The sequence below is a fragment of the Hibiscus syriacus genome, unplaced genomic scaffold, assembly GCF_006381635.1.
Source record: "Hibiscus syriacus cultivar Baekdansim isolate YM2019G1 unplaced genomic scaffold, ASM638163v2 tig00116951_pilon, whole genome shotgun sequence".
Taxonomy (NCBI): domain Eukaryota; kingdom Viridiplantae; phylum Streptophyta; class Magnoliopsida; order Malvales; family Malvaceae; genus Hibiscus; species Hibiscus syriacus.
The window spans coordinates 1,985,161-2,004,952 of NW_024063482.1; the positions used below are offsets into that span (position 1 = coordinate 1,985,161).

At 34.4% G+C, this 19,792-nt stretch overlaps 3 protein-coding genes across 4 annotated transcripts; 2 read left to right on the forward strand and 1 right to left on the reverse strand.

Annotated features, from left to right (window-relative positions):
• Nucleotides 1-3,474: 3,474 nt before the first annotated feature.
• LOC120188765 (dynamin-related protein 1B-like) lies at nt 3,475-10,249 on the reverse strand. 2 transcript variants are annotated; one of them, XM_039192165.1, is made up of 17 exons: nt 10,040-10,249; nt 9,646-9,709; nt 9,458-9,562; nt 9,134-9,235; nt 7,760-7,810; nt 7,619-7,680; nt 7,277-7,367; nt 6,524-6,588; nt 6,117-6,311; nt 5,848-5,967; nt 5,611-5,681; nt 5,307-5,532; nt 5,187-5,237; nt 4,880-5,108; nt 3,892-4,031; nt 3,677-3,817; nt 3,475-3,512 (listed from the first exon to the last, which is right to left on the reverse strand). In XM_039192165.1, exons 1-16 carry the CDS (start codon nt 10,166-10,168, stop codon nt 3,689-3,691), a joined length of 1,830 nt encoding a protein of 609 aa, XP_039048096.1. In that variant the 5' UTR covers nt 10,169-10,249; the 3' UTR covers nt 3,475-3,512; nt 3,677-3,688. The 2 variants fall into 2 exon arrangements, with proteins under 2 accessions (XP_039048096.1, XP_039048097.1); XM_039192166.1 differs by lacking the exon at nt 3,475-3,512 and having other exon boundaries at nt 3,682-3,840.
• A 1,367-nt stretch (nt 10,250-11,616) lies between these two features.
• Nucleotides 11,617-14,103, forward strand: LOC120188772 (uncharacterized membrane protein YuiD-like). The gene is made up of 2 exons (XM_039192172.1): nt 11,617-12,388; nt 13,825-14,103. The coding sequence occupies exons 1-2, from the start codon at nt 11,726-11,728 to the stop codon at nt 13,984-13,986; spliced, it is 825 nt and encodes a 274-aa protein (XP_039048103.1). The 5' UTR covers nt 11,617-11,725; the 3' UTR covers nt 13,987-14,103.
• Nucleotides 14,104-15,564: 1,461 nt separating this feature from the next.
• LOC120188769 (phosphatidylinositol 4-kinase gamma 4-like) lies at nt 15,565-18,319 on the forward strand. Its single transcript, XM_039192170.1, has 3 exons — nt 15,565-16,649; nt 17,053-17,586; nt 18,181-18,319. Exons 1-3 carry the CDS (start codon nt 15,813-15,815, stop codon nt 18,232-18,234), a joined length of 1,425 nt encoding a protein of 474 aa, XP_039048101.1. The 5' UTR covers nt 15,565-15,812; the 3' UTR covers nt 18,235-18,319.
• Nucleotides 18,320-19,792: the final 1,473 nt, after the last annotated feature.

Genomic DNA, 19,792 nt, shown 5'->3' on the forward strand with positions numbered 1-19,792 from the left:
ATAATACGCCCCACCAAGACCGATCAAGCAACAAATAGATATCATCGTTGAGCTTGCATATGTCAGTGAAACACCCCTGGCTCCGCTCATGTAGATAAAAATCAACTGAGGTCTTAGCCCAAAGGGTGTTATCTAGAATTGTGTCCGGTAGTTGTTTCCTCTCCACTTCAGATACCGGTATGGTACTGGCCGGTAACTCATACGAGAGCCAACTTGAATCCATCATGTATTTGATAGTATTTGTGTTACCTTACATTATTTATTGTCGCATATGGTATTAAGTCTTCCCAATCCAACAGACGTTTCCTCTTCCAGGAAATAGCCCTGGGAATATCATTTGAAGTTTTTATTGCATATGTATTCATGGCGGGAAAGGCCTCGAATATCCAAATCTACAAACAATATAATAACAAACATTAGTAATTGTTAAATAATTAATTATAATTTTGAAAACATTATATAGAAATTCTTACCTTAAAGGCCCAAACAAAGCCTGACAAAGTGTATTTCAACCCATCGCCCCGCAAACTTTTGCGGTCATCAAAGGCAGACGACAACTTAGTCCAGGTAGCTTTCCATATATACGAACCCCACGGAAACAGATTCCATGCATTTAGGTCCTCTACCAATAATATTAGCTCCTGAGGAATAGGTTGTCTTGCCTTTCTGCCTAAAAAGCCGGCATACAAAAGTAGTAGAAGGCATACTCGGACAACATCGACGTCATTCATCCGAGTAAAACCATCTTTCTTATTAAACAATTTCTTCATGTCGTCGACGTGTAAGTTCGGCTTCTCTATTGACTCATCAGGAAAAACCCTGGATAACCATGATGAGCGGGTGATATGACGAGTGTACCGGCCTACATCATCGTGTCCGAATCGTAGACCAGTGATTAAGCAGAACTCCTTCCGCCCAAAACAAGTATACGCCGGTGGAAAATGAAACCATATCTCTTCCTCACCACGTTGTATATTGTCGGGTAGATCGCTAGTCATGGTCTGAAGCCACAAATGGGTCAAATTAGTATCTCCACCCGGATGCTGTACTCTCAGCCATGGCCCGAAGCAGGTTTCCTCAAACAATTTTCTTTGTGCAGGTGAAAGCTTCGAAGCAATTGTAGTGGCTAGGCTAACTTTATTCCTTAATGTCAATGAAGCCGAAAAAAATTTCTACAAAAAACAATAAACATACCTAGTTAGATATACCAAAAACTACACTGTCAAGATATACCAAAAACAATAAACATAAATAGTAGTTTATTCTTGAAACTAAAATTTGCAACACTGTTTTGTCTTTTGGTTGAAATGAAAATCGCAACGAGATAATGAGAATCGCAACGCGGAAATGACTATCGCAACGAGAGAATCGCAACGCGAAATGACTATCGCGACGAGAGAATCGCAACGCGAAATGAAAATCGCAATGCGATTTTGGTTTCGCGTTGCGATTCTCTCGTTGCGATAGTTATTTCCACGTTGCGATTTTCATTCTCGAAACTATTCTTCTTCTGCATTACTTCAACCAAAAGACAAAACAAAGACAAATACTAACTTCACAGGCTAAACAGTTTAGCAGTATTGGCAACAATCGAATGAATTTAATAAGAAATCTAAGTGAAATGGTTAATCTATTATTGAAATTACCAGTAAACTTATCATCAATCTCAATATGAAAAACCTAAAATAATGCAAAAATTTCAAAATAAAAATAAAAAACCTAACCCTCGGAGGTTGATTTTCCATTTTTGAATGATTGTGAGGGATTTTTTACTGTGAATGGTTGTGAGGGATTTCGCCGGCGATGGGGACGGATTTCGCCGTAGAGAGTGAGAGATGGAGATGAGACTGAGTGTTGTGATTTTGGGTTTGAGGTTATGAGTTGCGATTACTGTGGACGGTTCAGTTTCCGATTTATTAAGAAAAAATTCGTGTTTGGAATTTGAAAAAAAAATACGCGTTAATACGAATGGCGCTATGTAAATCGAGTTGCGAAAGTCAGAATCGCGTTGCGAAAGTCAGTATCTTGTTGCGATTTTGTATTATCGCATTGCGATAGTAAGTATCGCATTGCGATAGTCAGTATCGCATTGCGATAGTCAGTATCGCATTGCGATTTTCCCAATTCGCGTTGCGATTTACTTATTCGCATTGCGAATTGGGAAAATCGCAACGACACTGTAGACCATCGCAACGCGATTTCCAACTATCGCAACGCGAAATGCAACGCGAATTTGCGATAATGGAGATCGCGTTGCGAATTAGCGATCGCATTGCGATTTTGTTGGTCATTTTGGCAAATCCGGAAAAAGTTGGTTAAAATCATATATTATAAGGCATTTTTGGTCACTGAGGCGATTTTCTCTTATAAATTTGGAGATTAGGATTAGGAATTTAAGTTTAAGAATTTATGGATTTATGGGGATTGTGACGACAACAACAGGGATGGTCGGTAGTAAAGGTCTGACAATGGGTGGATGACCGTTTGAAGATGACAAAGACGGCCGGTGATTGTCGACAACGGTTTGTATGGGGTTTGAATAAGGGACTTTAGGATTTCAAGATTTTTTTATAATTTGAAAAAATGGAGGTTTTTTTTTAATTAATGATATTTTATTAATAATACTTTTGTAATTTTTCAAAATAAATTTTTTGAAATTACCTTGCAACACATGTCATTTAACGAAAATTTTTAACAGGCGTTACAACCAAGGTACTTAAAATGGTAACATCTATAACGTTAGACATCTAGATTGATCGAAAAATAGTTTAAGCATTTAAATGAGAAAAATGATATAATTTAAATACTTATTTTTATATTAAGTCTTTTTTAATTGACAAGCCAAAGTGAAAAAAAAGGCATAAAAGATGCCAAAATATAAGAAAGAAAGAAAAAAAAGCCAAAATGATTTTTGACATGTGTTTACGAGTCTTATCTTCAACCACTCAACAAATATGTATTTAAAAGTTTATATTTAAATACTTGAAAATTAATATTTAAACAGTATAAGGTTCATGAAATCTTATGACTAAAGTTATTAATTTTACATTTTAGCCCTTTTTCATTTCTTTCATATTAGTCACCTCCTTTTCTTTTCATCCATTGGCCCCTTAATTAAACAAAATAGAAAGAAAAAATTGTCACCTTGATGGACGATTTTTATTTAAAATTAAGAGAAATTTAAGATAAAGTGGTCCAGAAGAGACGACAATTTTCATATAAATCGCTAAATTTATGTTACAATTTTGAGGGTATTACAGAAAATGTCCAAAATCTCTAAATAATATTTGAGGTATCCTACCTTTTAGCAACAATATTACTCTACTTTAGTCCATTAAAGCATTAGAGGAATTTCAAATCAAATTTTAAACTCTAAATTCAATTCAATTTGCTTTTAAGAAAATAATAATTAATTATCTTTTTAAAAATTAATAAGAGTCTGAATAAATAATTGGTTTACTAATCTGATATTATAAAACCATTTCTTCACATATATATAGATTAGAATTCAAATTCTAATTGCATAAAGTTTTTAATTATTTATCAAACATAAAACGTTATAATTAATAAAAAAAAATATAGAGTCTCCAAATAACTTAATTCTATGGATAATCTCAACTCAACTCAACTCATCTCCCAATGGAAGCGAAGAAATAGAAAAATAAAATAGTCCAAATCTCATTCTCAACTACTTGGACCAAGCAACAGCTTCGATCTCGTGTTGAGCGCTCCTGTATAATTCGAGACGCTTTGCAAGGTTGGTACGACGCTGCACAACTGCCGGATCCTCGTCCAGTAACTTACTCAATTGCCTCGCCTGCAAATATGGCAATTGCAAAGTTGATTGATTTGGCAAGCAAACTGCAAATATTTACCATAATATATACGTACCTCTTTCCTGCCCAATTCGGTGAAGAAGTAGTCAAGCAAGCTGCGTTTGGCCTCACGAACTTGACAATAAACAATTGACTTGGGAATCGAGTTTCTCAAATTTGCACAAGTCATATTCACATATTGCAGAACATTGCTGCCTGTTTTTAACCATCAAATTTGCAGAATTAACATGATGAACTAAAATGAAAATTATAAAACTCGATCAAATATCAATCCGATTGCCAATGAATAGGACTACCTCTACGACAATATGCATAAGCTAAGCCAATATAAATATAACAATAATTTTATTTAAAATGATTCATTTATACTTTTAATTTAAAAATATATATTTAGATTAAATCTAGAAAATATATATTAGTTGGACCAATATAATTTTTTTAACATAATTCATGCATATTTTTGTTTAGGGTAAATTAACTATTTGGCCACCCAACTATTATTTAATTTATATTTTGGTCACTTTTTCAAAAGCATACTTAACCTTACATTTTGGTTTTGGTTTGATCAGTAACCGTTAAAAAAATAACAATATGTTAATATGACCTTTTTTAATTTTTTTTTTCAATCCTGACGTGACATTATCTTATGATGATACGTCAACATCGTTGCTAATTTTTTACAAACGAGTGACTAAAACATAACCAAAATGTAACATTAAATGTGATTTAAAATAAATAATAGTTGGGTGACCAAAATAAAAACTAAATAATAAATGAGTGACTAAATAAATAATTTACCCATTTTTGGCATGGGGTGGGCCATGGCCCAAGTAGGCCTAGGCCTAAATACGCCCCTGCATAAACCAACCATTAACTATTTGTAGGAATGGACCAAGAGGTGTTAGAGCAATCGTATTATAAAATTTTTAATATTTACTTTTTAAAAGTTATGTTGGAGTGTTTTTGTCATGTAGTACTTACCAACTCGTCAAAGACAATATGCATAACCCAACAGTTCAGCGTTTGTGCCATCTGGTACTTACCAACTCGTCTAAGATAGGCCTCGTTATATCGATCTAAGAGTGAATGTGTTGGATTTCCACCCTTCTCACCATCTTGAGGAAGTTTCCGGAAGAATTCAACCGTCAGATAACCACATTCCATATCAACTAGCTTTAGAGTTGCTCTCTTGCTTTCTTCCCTCATTCTTTCCAGTGATTCAATTGCAGCATTCCCTACTTCCACTCTCAAAGTTGGGTACTGCTTTAGTTCCTACATACAAACAAAAATAACCTAAAGTAACTAACAAAATGTTATAATGCGTGCCAAAAATCATGACCAGGAACTTACCGGTGTCTCGGATAAAGCCCTCTGAACAATACCTTTTAGAATAGCATGAACCTGAAATTGAATCATGAATCAAACCACACGCCACAACAAGTTCAGAGTTGATGATTGATATAGAAGTACCCCATCAACAGCTGCTTCAGCAGGACCTCTGATAGACACTAAGCAAGATTCGATAAGACGGCGATACCCTTGCTCAGGGGCTATAAGATGTGGCTGGTATCCATCAGCTTCTGTAATTAACTTGCGTATATTTTCAATTGAAAGATGTTTATCGAAGTGCAATCTCTTCAAAGCAGCAGGGAGTTGATTATCGAATACACCATATATTTTTTCACCTCCAGCGCGTCTGTGAACATTGACAATACCGAAGGCACATTAAATAGGTTAACAAATTGATAGAGCACACTACTAAATAGAAACATACACGCCATCAAGATGTTCTCTGAAGTTTTGATCAAAAGCCCGACAGATTTCCATTGTTGTATACAGCTTCCCCTGCAGAAAGAAAGAAAAAAACCTGTGAACATCATGCATCGTCTAAGTATCACAAGGCCTATCAAAGTCTGATAATTAAGTAGTAGAAAAACCACTTGTATAAAAGTCTTCTTCCAGAATAAATTGAGCTCAGAAATTTTGAAAGGAAATGAACAGAAACCCTTACTCCGGCATCAGTAGCAATAGGCTTCCCAAGATGGTTCAATTCTCCCTCCAGTTCCATAATAGTCTTGTTGATAAGAGACTGGAGGCCCGGTAATCGAGACTTTATCACAGTTTCCAAATGCTGCAAATTTAACCAAACTCAGTAGTAAGAATCCATAAACCCTTGAATTTAACTATTGAAGAACAAAACTCTTTCTATGCATCAAAATGGATTCAAACGCATCATACAAATCTATTTACATAGATTCCAAGAAAATAACATTAGCATACCTTAGAAAGCACCTTTCCTAAGTGCTCAGAACCCATCCTGTGGGCAAGGTGAGTATACTCCGAACTATTTTGAAAATAGTCTCGCTCTCTGCGCCGAGCAGCAATCATATCAACACTCTTATTAATGTCAGCTTGAGAGCGATTAACAACACCAATCCATGAAAACTGTAGCTTGTATGCTTTTCCTTCTAGAATCTAAAATCCCAAAATGTTACAAGAAAAAATAGTCAATGCAGTGAACTGAATATATTATTATTGGCAACAAATCGCACAAACATATTGACACGAATAATAAGTTCAAAAACACTCTCATAAAAGATAATATCTTATAGCTGCTCTTAGTATTATATTATATTATATTATACAATGTCAGCTATATCAACCATTGGAAGAAAAAAAGAACTTACATCAACAGCATCGGTACCCTGGTCCATCAGATCAATCTTCGTTAAAACCCCAAATGTCCTGTCTCCTGATTTTTGACAATCAACCAACATGAATTTGATGCAAGTTAAATGGAAAACTAGGAAATAATCATCTTATAAATTATTAAAAAAAAGCTTTAATGCTGGATATGATGGATAGTCTATATCAATAAACAATCTATTTCTCCGGCCAGAAGGCAGTTATCCTCCCAGACAAAGTGAAAAGTATCGAACTATCTAATAAAACCCAACAAATGCTGCCATAACAATAGGTATTCTCCCTTTATCAGTTGCATCACAATTCCCCACACATTGTTTTCTTTCCTCTAAGCAGGATCCTTACCAAAAAATGTGTTTTATGTAGAATAATAGCTGCTAAATGTCAATTACTGCTATTCATGCTTGTTATAGCACAGAACCAGTAGTTGAAAATTCACAGTTAACAGGCAACGAAAGCAAGGCGAAGCTAAAGAAAACTGTCTGACAAGCAAAGAGAAGGGAGTTCATTTCTGTAACTGGCAATGTCTTCCACCCAGTTTTTCCATTTCCATATTCACCTCATACAACTTCTCTGTACTAGTTGAAGAGCAGCTGTTAAGCCTATTTATTTTGTTTTACCTCCCTTCTTTCAACTATTTCTTTTTCTGGCAAGTTGATTTCTTTCTACTATCCACTTTCTGAAAGAAAACAATGTTTGCTATTGGATACATGAAAGAATATTGACCAAATCTATACCTTTTGGGTCAACCTCACGTGCGATCTTTATTGCATCCGAAGTGGCAAGATCCTGATTGGCAGGAGATATTGCCAGTATGATACAGTTGGGCTGCAAGGAGAAACAAGTATAGCATAATTTTCATTTTCTTCATTTTTTGAGAAAATATATACTTGTATACATTAAAAAGTAATAAAACAAATGATATTTCAGGTTGAACTCGATCAACTTCATAAAACAATTGCATGTTTATGAACAAAAAGTTGGACAGAAGAATCAGATGATTAATACAATTTTCAATTATAGGTTTAGTGTACAAAGAATAAGCAGGAACCTATCTATCCACTTCTGCCTCTATTTACCTTTTCAATATATGACCGAACCATGTTCTCGATGTCCTGAACAATTGTTTCAGATTGTCCCTCTACATCACAGGTCGATTACCATATAAGCTGACAAGAATATGACAACATAAACAAACATGCAAAAGGTGAGACACTAACCAATTGCAACTTTTGTTAGTCCAGGGAGATCAATTAGTGTTAAGTTCACCACTGCGAAGGTATTAAAGCAAAATAATAAGTAAAAGAATACATACAAGGCATGCACCGGCAGCCAACAGTTTTGAAGTTCAAAAGATGGCGGCGATTATTCAAGAGAAATAAAACAGATGAACTGAAGCCTCTAACTTTGTGGTTTATTTTAGGCTCATTTTCAATTCAAAGAGAAATACCAACAATTGAAAGGCAAATATCAGTGTAAACAACTTTGTGGTTTATTTTAGGCTTAACTGGTATTTTAGCCCTTAAACTTTCTTAAAAAAACAATTAAATCCCTCTTTGAAAAACGTATCTAACCGAGCCTCAAACTTAAAAAATATATCAATTAAGCTTTTTAATCAACGGAATTCGTGGTTAGCCCTTCTATATATTGACGTGGTTGTTAACAATGTTGATGTGTCAATCCACCTATGAATGATGATATGACCATGGGTTTAACTAATATTTTAGAAAGTTCGATGACTTATTTAATCTTTAAAAAATTAAAATTAAGATATTATTAGAAATTAAAAATTGTTAAAATTTTAAAATTATTACAAATATATACATTGTGAAAATTCAAAAATAAATAAATAAAATATCAAAATATCAAAAGTTATAAAATAATAAATTTTAAACTATTAAAAATCCAAATCAGCTAAACAATAAAAAATCATAATAGACTAAACAACCATGGAGAAACTCTTGTTATGTCTATTGCTTCTAAAAATCAAATTTAAAGTCTACAAAATATTAATGAGAATCAACATGGTGCAAACAAAGCTCCACAAGTTCTAAACAATAAGAAAGAATCTCATGAACCATTGTTACTCTAATACAAGATTAAATTTATTAAAAAAAATCAGGAAAAGATGATAAACTTCTGTTATTAATAAATTGTCAAATATTTGTTCAATAATGCATTTGAAATTTTTAATATTTTAGTATTTTTAAACATTTTTAATTTTTATAATTTCCAATACTTTTTATAATTTTTATAATTTTTAAATATATATATATATATATATATAATTTTTAGTATTTTTTTATTTTTTTTAAATTGACTTTTAATAATATTTTGATTTTTAAATATTTTAAATGCTTTTCAAATATTTTATTTTTTTAAGTTTTAAATTTCATTATTTTTTATATTTTAAAATTTTTATTAAAGATTAAAAAAACTCAATTTTTTTTAAAAATAATTAAACTCACATGTTATATCATAAACTCTCGATCGTTAATTTTTTTAAAATATAAAAAAGTTTAGGGCTAAAATACCTGTTAAAGCCTTCTTCTATTTATGAAAAGGAATTAAACTTGACCACCACTCTTTCTCACCATTAGGGGAGTAGATACTGAGATGGATTGGGACAGTAGAGATTTGTTTGCTGCGACCAGTTTCCCGATCAGTCTCATCAGAAATCTCCTGCCTAACAGCAGCTGCATGAAGTGTGTATGAGCTTAGCGTTCAAGATTAAGCAAAAGATATAAGCAACTAAAAGAAACTGAACAAATTAACTCAAGAACATATCATTAAAATAAATTCACAGTGATTGGATTAACATAAGAAGATGAGAATGAAAATGCTACGTAGTTAATTAGAACTAATAAATTCTAGAAAAGAAATTTCTAATGAAAGTTGTACTCTAACAGAAAGCATACCGAAATCGGTGAATCTCTTTTTTGGAAGATGCATAAATTCTGCATATTCTTTTCCTTCGTTGACCCTATGAAGTTGCAATACAAGAGGCCGCCTAGTAACAATCCCTACAAACATGATTTTTTTTTTCATCATATCCACGTTTTTACAAATTCATAGATGAGGTAAAAAGTAACAAGAAAAAGTTTACCTGCTCCACGAGGTAAAAAATCTTTTCCAACGATACTTTCCAGCACAGATGATTTTCCAGAACTCTACATCCATTGAATTATTCGAAGTATAAAATCAAAAACTTGTTATGAAAACAACAACAAAAAGATGAATCATCAATAAACCATATTAATTAGACTAATTTCAATAGATTCAAACTTCAAATTCGGAAATGAAAGCATAACCAAGAAGATCATCGTTGCATTTTAAGGAGAGGAATTATAATTTTTGGTCAAAATAACGTAGAATCAAACGGCAAATTAAACGCAGCAAATCGGAGAAAGACAAGAAAATAATTATTCAGAAAAAGGAAATGACACATTGAAATGATAATAAAAAACATATTACTATTGTTATAAGGATGAAGCCCGTACTTGGCCACCGACGACGGCGATGGCAGGCAAGGAATCCCAAAGGGTAGGCAATGCGCTTTCGTCTCCATGGTCACCAAGCGCCGTACACGCTCTCTGTAGCTTATTCACCAACGATATCAAATTCTCCATTTTGTAGAAACCGAGTTAAAAAAGAAGAAGAAGACGAAGACGAATTAAGGTGTCGACTCGGAATCTGGTGCTCTTTTTCTTGAAGAAAACGAATTCGTTTGCTTTGATTTAGAAATTTTTGAAATCAAAGATGCAGGCAGAGGAATCGAGAAATTTGGGTTGGCGAAGGAACCGGGAAAAAATCGGACATAGTCGTTAATTAATTTTTGGGTAAACTACAGGGGTTGATCACTAAACTATTAATAGAATATATATAAAATATGTATGTATTAAGGATCAAATGTATAATTATGTCAATTTTATTAATTATTGCATCATTATCTCCGTTAAATATAAATGTCTAGTGACCGATTGAAGTATTTAAATACTTGAGTGATATGATTGATGAAATTGAAACATTGATGGTCAAATTGAAAAGGTGCAATAGTAGAGTGATCACTGTATAATTTACCCTTAATTTTTTATGGACATTAATTAATTGTAAATATTTTAAAAATAATGATATTAAAAATTTGATTAAAATTTTTAAAAAATAATGATATTAAATATTTGATTAAAAATGTATTATTTTTATAATTCTATCCTATAAACTTACTAAAACTAAATTTTATTTAAATGATTAAATTACTTAATTCATTGAATAAAAGAGTAAATTACATGTTTGGTCACTAACCTATTACTTAGTTTCTATTTTAATAACTTAACTATATATATATATATATATATATATATATATATAAAGTATATCTACGTCTCACCTATTATTTGATTATATTTAATTTATTAGTTGTAAAAATATTAATATTAATGTTGATATGTCACCATAATATTATATCACATCAATATTAAAAATAATTAAAAATATCATGTAAAAATTAATTTTTTAATTACATATGACCAAAATATAATATAAAATATGATTTTAAAAAAATAATACTTGAATGGTTAAAATAAAAATTAAATAATAAATGGATGATAAAAAATATATAGTCTACCCAAAACAAAAGTTAGGGGTTATTTGTTTGGTTTTGAATGAAATTATTCAGCGTTGAATATTGAATCGTTCAACATTCAGCTTGTTTGTTTCTAACATCTGAATGAAGATTGTGCTGAATAATTCAGCAAAATAGTGTTGAATGATTCAGCATTAAAATACATTCTGGATGATTGAGAGTTATTATCAAACAACATATCACATTCAGAGTTAATTCATACATAGCCTCTGAATCATTCAAACTATTAAATCATTCAATATTTAATCATTCTGAAATAAACAAACAAACCTTAATCTACTAGCATATTCTTTGCGTCGCGGCTGGGAACAAACGTAAGAGCATAGAGTTGCATATTCGTTAAAATAAACCAAGACCAATGGCTCTTCTCCTCCACACGTTTCCATCCATCTAATCTAGTAGTCTCTTGTAGAAACGAAAAAGTTAATTCATTTCATTCTCAATTCTCCTAGTCTCTCCCGAGTGAAGCACCCATGAAAATCTCTCCTCTGTTTCCTTTCTCTCTCCCTCTCAAATGCGGACTGAATAAAAACTAGCTTTTCTAATGGGCTCTGTCACTTTAATACCCCCATTGAACACTTACTGTTTCATTCCAGACAGCCCCAAGACAAAATCCAGAGTTTTCCCTGTTTCTTTCTCTTTTAAATCTCCTTCCAATTCCATAAACCCATCTCCCAAATGTAAAAACCGAAGCGTTTCGGTTAATCCCTTATTGGTTTTAGTCCCGATTTTGAAAAGCATCAGAGGCTTGGCCTTTTCGCGTACGCAAAAATGGGCTTCAAGTTTACACGATTGCGATACGGAATCGGAGGAAATTTTAGAGCAATACAACGGGAATTACTTGCAAAGTGGAGGTTTTGGAGTGGCTTTATTAAGTGTCACGGCCAGCGCTAGAGTTCGGATTAGTCCGTTTGTGGCGACATTGGCGGCGAATCCCACTTTTGTTTCCGGTTTGTTTGCATGGTTTATTGCACAATCGATGAAGGTGTTTTTAAATTTCTTTGTAGAGAGGAAATGGGATTTCCGGATTTTGTTTGCTTCTGGTGGGATGCCGTCTTCGCATTCGGCTTTGTGTACTGCTTTGACGACGTCGGTGGCCATTTGTCATGGAGTAGCCGACTCGCTGTTTCCTGTTTGTTTGGGGTTTAGTTTGATTGTTATGTACGACGCGATTGGAGTTAGAAGGCATGCCGGGATGCAAGCTGCGGTAAGAACTTAGAAGCAACATTTTTCTCTTTTGTTCTGTTTCTTACTTTGAAGATTTTGAGTTTTGTATGAATCTTCCTAGTGCTTGTAAAATTGAGTTGTGTTTGTTGATAATGTTGCATTGTCTAGTAGGAGTATTTAGACACACAATTTTATGGTGAGCTGTATTAATTTTTAGGAAGTTGTATTATAAATTTCGAATTGCGAAATTAGATTTGTAACTGAACCTTAGACCTGTGTTGCTTAGAGCAAGGAAAAGAGGACTGGGAGGGTGGGTCGGCTTTGGACATAGATATTAATGACAAACACCAAGATTTTTATTTTACTCAGTGTGGAGAGAGAGAGGCTTGAAATGCTTTGAAACTTTGAGATTAGAATCATTCAAATGCTAATCTCTTCAGAACTAAAAAAATAAACTTAATTTGTGGCTTAAAGTCTGAATTTGGCTATAGATGGTTAGTTCGAGTACCTGTGCATGCATAAATTCTGGGTACTAATATTCCCATCGGTATATCATATTTCCGTTCTCAGAAATCTAGGTTTTGGGGGCTAGTATATTGAGCAGTACTAGCTACACATCCTAAGCTTCTTTTAGTGAATTTCTTACTTTAGTTTTCCCCACGGATGACTGGAGCTTTGAATTTGATTCACTATGCTGTTTTATGAGCTTTGAAGTGGAACCGTTGGAGTGAATTCCTTCAATGATTGGACAACCGAAGATGTTGTCGCCAAGGATGGAACGAGTATGAAACCATTTGGGGGGGAGCAAATTACTTAATTTCAAACTGACAGGGACCTGAGAAGTATGTAAACCAAAAAGATGGGGATTAAGGTTTAATTTGTCTAATTTCATTACTGATAGTAACTTAAAGAGTAATCGAACCAGAAAAGTTGGGGAGGCCCTCCCATCATCAACTTAGTTAGGTTCAAACTGCATGTATTGGTTTTCTTTAGCATTAAAGAATTAATATCAAATAATGAGGTTTCATTCTTATTTAAGTAAATCACCGGACAAGGGATGCTGCCTATTATCAAGTACGCATTTAACATTTTAACAACTTTTTTCAACTGCCGATTGAATCTGAATCAATGAAATAAATATGGTGGACATCATCACTATCCTTCTTCAACTTAAAGTGGTCATGACCTATCTGTCAAATATTAGTGTCCTATGAAGAATATGAATGTATTTCCCTTTCTTCTGTCATGAAAAAGTAGGCAAGCTTGTTTTTCACAAGTCTGCATTGCCTAGATATATCTGCCCAAATTCGGCTTTTTTCTTTGTTCATCCGGCACAAATATGACATTAGCTTGAATGCTACTTCATGCTCCAATAATTATATGCAACATCCCAAAAATTCTTGTAGTAGCTTGCCTTGAGAGTTGCCATTTAACTTGTATTGGGATCGTTGAATGGTTTTGTCTTCCCGGTTGTAGGTTCTTAATATGATCCTAGAGGACCTATTTCAAGGGCACCCGATCAGTCAAAGAAAGCTCAAGGAACTCCTCGGCCACACGCCATCACAGGTCTTTGCTGGAGCTATGCTTGGCATTGTAGTAGCTTGTATATGCTGTCAAGGTTGCTTGGTTGCAACCTAGAAAATGCTTCTGCAGGTAATTTTTGGTCATATCATAGCGGACAGCGTTTTGGTATTGTAAACCCTGGCTCAGTTTCTATGGCTTGATGAGTCTATTGTTCTATATAAACCTAAATTGATTCTAGTTCCGGTGTCATCTCTAATATCCCTGGTTTTAAGGTAAAATAAGAATGATAATAGGAATCAAAGCCTAAACCCAAAAGATCTGCCCTTTTTTTATAGCTAAATTGTAAGGTGTATTACTATGGCTTTGCAAAATATCTAATTAAAAATTTCTTTCATTTTTATAAAAATTAAAGTAGTATTTCAAATGTCAAATTGCAACTCCTTAATTAATTTTAATATTTGAAATATCAGAACAAAACGTGACTTGGATGGCACATTTTGGAACTTTATTATATAGATTTTGTATTCTAAATGTACCTTCCTTTGAATCTTGACCAGCTTTTGTTTATCTTCACCCGAAAACTTAGACTGGGACGGCAACAAAACATTTGAATTCAAAATTCTCCCCTATTTGGTGATTGAATTTAATTTGTTCGATATTATTTTTGATATATTGTGTAAAAAGACACGAAATTGAACATATTTTAATATTTAAATTTTTTAGTTATGAATGAAACATTTTTGGTAAAGTACATAAATGATTTTTTATTATAAGACGTTATTTTGTTGAGTTCTTTAATTATTAAAAAATTATAAAATAATCATTTGTTTATATGATGTTTTATTAAATCCCTTAACTGTTAAAAGTTATAAAATGATTAATCGACTACTTATATGTTTCAAACTCATCTTTTTTCGATAAAAGATTGACAGTCGTCCGAGTTGGACTTTAACATGATAATTGAGATATGATAATCGTTTGAGATTCTGAGATCAACTGTCATCGAATTTTTTAACGAAGAATGATAAATTTGAAAATAGGAATAGTCGAGTGATAATTTTACAACTTTTAATAGTCGGGAGACTCAACAAAATAACATATTATAACTTAAAAATTATTTTGTAACTTTTAATAAACAGCAAGCCATTTAAATACTTTATCCTGAAATTTTCCATCCACAATTTCAACATCACATTTTGTAAACTATACTTTTATAACATCATAAGAAATTAAAATAAAAAAAAGTTATCAATATGTGAAAAAAATATTTAATTATAGTGATACGGGTTAATAAATCAAACAATTAGACATTATTAAAAGTTTTCAGAAATAAATTTAGGTAAATTGATTTTTAATTATGAAATAATTGTAATCGGTAATTATACAAAGGGAATATACAGATCAGATAACAAAACTTGGAAGCTACTCCAAGAATATGATAGATGGAGCCCGAGATACCAAAAGCTGTATTGCCTTGTACCAAAAGACATACTCAAAAATGAAATCTATACGTATAAAAATTGGTCAATTGTAGTACAAGTTTTAACTATAAAACGACGACGGCTACGCACGTGTCTCTCTTCTCCAATCCCATTTCCTCTCTCCCCAAACCATCGGCTCAGAAGAAATTTCCTGAATTTGACCTTTGAATTTCAAGCTTCACTTTCTTGCTTCATCCTCTCGTTGCTCCTTTCTTCCGGTAAGAACCATCGTCCTCACTTTTAACAGCTCCGAAATATCTAATCTCTAGCCTTGCAAATCGAGATGAATTGAGCCGTGGGATTCGCTTCTGAATCCTATGGTTTCAATTTTTTTCGGATTCTCGCTTGTATAGAACTGGTTAGGTTGTAAAGGAATGTGGGGAAAACTATTGTAGATTTTGTACAGCGTAGTCTTAAGATTTTAGCATTCTTTTTAGAGTCAAGTTTTCACCGTCAACGATGTCGTCGGCTGGTCTTGCTGTTGTTCCGGTTCGAAAAGAACCTTTGATCCCTCCTGATCACTTGTATCCTGACTGGGGTCTTTGTGAAAACGAATCAATTTGGATATACTTGGCCCTTTCCGAATCCATGGTTCCTATGCGAGTTTTGGAATCGGATTCTATTGAATCCTTGAAGCTACGCATTCAATCCTATAAAGGTTTTGTTGTGAAGAATCAGAAGTTGGTTTGCGGAGGCCGGGAGCTGGCACGGAGAATTTCACTTGTCCGTGACTACGGAGTGAACGATGGAAATGTTCTACACTTGGTTCTTAGGCTTTCTGATCTTCAGGTCATTAACGTCAAGACTACGGCTGGAAAAGAATTTACCTTTCATGTTGAAAGAGGGCGTGATGTTGGTTATGTGAAGAAGCAGATTGCCGAGAGGGAGAAACATTTTTCTGATCTTGATGAGCAAGAAGTTGTTTGTGATGGGGAGCAATTAGAGGATCAGAGGCTTATTGATGATGTATGTAAGAACAACAATGCTGTGTTGCATTTATTGGTCCGTAAATCTGCCAAAGTTAGGGCTAAGCCTATTGCTAAGAATTTCGAGTTGTCCGTTGTGGCACCAGAATTGAAACACAAGCAAGATTGTGATGTTGGTGACAAAGAGAACCATCCTAGAAGATATGAAGCTGATAAAGAGGTTGAACCAATGAAGCCCCCCAATAGTGATTTTGTATTTGAGCCTGTTATTGTTAATCCTGAATTTGAACTACCTCCAGTCATTGTGGATATGATTAACTCCACCTACGATGGATTGTACAGTGGGAAAATTCCAATTAGGTCTGTGGAGGGGACTAGGAATGGCGGGTCGGGTTCGGGGCGGGTTTTGCTCGCCCCGTCTCCGAACCCGAAATGAATCCCCGTCCCCGACCCCGACCCGATCCTCGACGGGCTTTTTATCGGAGCACCCCGTCGGGGTTTTTTTTTGCCCCGTCCCCGAAGCCGACCCGAAAATATTTTATATATAATTAATATAAAATATATAAAATATTATATATATAATTAATATAAAAAATATAAAATATTATATATATATATAATCGGGGCAGGGCGGGGATACCTTGCCCCGAACCCGAACCGACCCGAACAAATCCCCGAAAAATATCCCCGAACCCGACCCGTTATCATTCGACCCGAACTTGACCGGGTTTCGGGTTTCCCGTCGGGTTCGGGTCATATTGCCATCCCTAGAGGGGACTGGAGGAGTTTATTTCATGCAAGATTCAACAGGCCAACAATTTGTTTCTGTTTTTAAGCCAATTGATGAAGAGCCTTTAGCTGTAAATAATCCTCGACAATTACCGGTGTCATCAGATGGTGAAGGGTTGAAAAAGGGTACGCGAGTTGGAGAAGGAGCATTCAGGGAAGTCGCGGCTTATATTTTGGATCACCCTAAGAAAGGACAATGCAGGTTATATGGTGATGAGAAGGGTTTTGCTGGGGTCACTCCTACTGCTCTAATCAAGTGTTTGCATGCTGGGTTTAACAACCCAGATGGTTTGGCAACAGTCAAGATTGGATCATTGCAGATGTTTGTGAAAAACAATGGAAGTTGTGAGGATATAGGTCCTGGGTCCTTTCCAGTCGAGCAAGTACATAAAATCTGTGTGTTGGATATAAGATTGGCAAATGCTGATAGGCATGCTGGAAATATTTTATTGAGCCAAGATAGAGACGGGCAGACATTGCTGATTCCCATCGATCATGGCTATTGCTTGCCTGAAAGCGTAAGTTAGCCCCCTGATGATTCTTAATTTCCTGCTACCTCATGCATGTTACCATTCTTTGTTTTTGTCTTTTTAACTAGTTATCCATACCTTTTGTTATTTTATTGTTTCTAGGTTCTTCCTCTAGACTAAATGTTACACACTTGCTCAGGATGGTTGAATGCAACTGTGAATTTAACTTGAAAACTTGTATTCAATGTTACTGAGGCAGGAGTCTCTACTATGCTCTGCTAAAATGATGATAATCATGATTCACTAACCTATGATAATCATGATTCACTAACCTATCTTGCAAGCTCAGTGCTGTTGCCAGTGTGATTCTGTGCCTAAATTTTATGGGGGTGTTTTTTGTCTTGTATGGTGCTTACGAGTATCGTTGCACAGTCATTTTGGTTTCACTACTTTCCGATTTTTGGCTCTTATATTATCTTACATGTTGCTTTTGTGTCTTGAAGCCTAAACACTAATCATATTTTCTGTTTCTATAGTTTGAGATTGCACATTTTGGGTCTTTTCTGGATTATCTTTTACATATTGCTTTTGCTGTGACCTGAAAACTATCCCTAATAATATTTTCTGTTTTTATTTCTATAGTTTGAAGATTGCACATTTGAGTGGCTGTATTGGCCTCAAGTTCGCAAACCATAGTCTCCTGAGACAATTGATTATATAAAATCACTGGACGCTGAAGATGATATTGCCCTTCTGAAATTCCTTGGATGGAATATGTCACCAAAATGTGCACGCACACTCCGCATTTCCACCATGCTGCTCAAAAAGGGTGCAGATAGAGGACTCACACCCTTTGCAATTGGAAGTATAATGTGCAGGGAGAATTTGAAGGAGGAATCTGTAATTGAGCAAATGATCCAAGAAGCACAGGATTCCGTACTTCCAGGCACAAGTGAAGCTGCGTTTCTTGAGACTCTCTCTCAGATCATGGATTGCCATCTTGATGGGTTATGAAAACACTATCTCGAAACAATTTGATAGAATTGATTCAGAGAATGCTGGTTTATCATAGTTAATAGCTTAGTAGTTGCACATAATTCCTTCTGGTACTTATTTCTCCTCAGGCGATTCTCTATTCTTTATGGCACTTTACAGATTGCCAGTTAGAGATTCACAATATTTCAATTGTTTATCAAGATGTGTTTGTTGGTCTTTTGAAATTTGAATTAAAGACATAGGTTTCTTTTCATTTGGCTAATATTGTTTTTGAATGTCTTATACTACTCAGATTTTGCCTCACCCCTACCGACACCGCTGTTCGAATTCAAGTCACCGAAAGGGAATAAATCACCCTAAGTCGTTAGGACCACTCCATAGGTTTTTGAGTTCCATTTCCCTGAAATTTTTGGATTCAGGATTTCAGTCCTCACCTAGGTGTATGAAGTGAGTAATTGATTTCTTGGTAGGCCTTTTGAGCTTTTATATAATAAGGCCATCATTGGTATCCCTAACCATTCAGTACGTGTCTCTTAATGCTTCTTTGGGTGCCTTTACAAATGAGTTTCGTAGCATTCCCCACATAGTTGAGAGCTTCAACTTCATCCCACATGAAACGAAGAAAAAGGACCAATACCCAGCTGTGGAAGGCTTCAAAGATGGAGACAGAAAACTGGCCGAAACATGAATGACGCAAGATGTAAGGCATGTTAGCATTCAGGAAAATTTAACAAGATTCTAATATACTGTTGAATATAGGGATTGAAATTCAAGTGGCTGGCAATGAACAAATTCAAGTTTCATAGTGGTTCACGTTTGGGTCACATGGAGCATTCTGGTTAAAGAGCAAAACATACAATTAAGGTTTGTCTAAGCGAAAATCAACAAATAACAATTTCATCATTATATGGAGAGGGCTCTCATGTTCTGTTCTTTTATCAATCAAAACTAATGCACAACACGATTCTTGGGCCAGTGAGTTAGGAGAGCATAAGAACTGTAATATCGGTATGTTCTTTTAGCTTGTCTTCATCAGCACTAACCAGACTATGAAGACAAGCTAAAATGGTTCATTCTTCCCCGATTAAATGGGAAACGACGATAATATCGATGGACCTTTTTACCTAGACCAATGAATAAATACAATCCTTTTCTCATCAGACGGTGAATATAACTTACTACAATGCATGAACTATGGCAAGCAGTCATCTGAAAATTATCATATCAAGTCTATGTATAATATGATGATCAGGATCGT

Excerpts from the sequence above, each read along its gene's own strand:
- LOC120188765 (XM_039192165.1), bottom strand. The coding sequence starts at position 10,168 with ATGGAGAATTTGATATCGTTGGTGAATAAGCTACAGAGAGCGTGTACG. Across the intron at positions 7,681-7,759 it reads ACTAACAAAAGTTGCAATTG|AGGGACAATCTGAAACAATT; the intron begins GTTAGTGTCTCA and ends CCTGTGATGTAG. Across the intron at positions 7,368-7,618 it reads TTCGGTCATATATTGAAAAG|CCCAACTGTATCATACTGGC; the intron begins GTAAATAGAGGC and ends TTCTCCTTGCAG.
- LOC120188772 (XM_039192172.1), top strand. The coding sequence starts at position 11,726 with ATGGGCTCTGTCACTTTAATACCCCCATTGAACACTTACTGTTTCATT. Across the intron at positions 12,389-13,824 it reads ATGCCGGGATGCAAGCTGCG|GTTCTTAATATGATCCTAGA; the intron begins GTAAGAACTTAG and ends TCCCGGTTGTAG.
- LOC120188769 (XM_039192170.1), top strand. The coding sequence starts at position 15,813 with ATGTCGTCGGCTGGTCTTGCTGTTGTTCCGGTTCGAAAAGAACCTTTG. Across the intron at positions 16,650-17,052 it reads TTCCAATTAGGTCTGTGGAG|GGGACTGGAGGAGTTTATTT; the intron begins GGGACTAGGAAT and ends CCATCCCTAGAG. Across the intron at positions 17,587-18,180 it reads GCTATTGCTTGCCTGAAAGC|TTTGAAGATTGCACATTTGA; the intron begins GTAAGTTAGCCC and ends TTATTTCTATAG.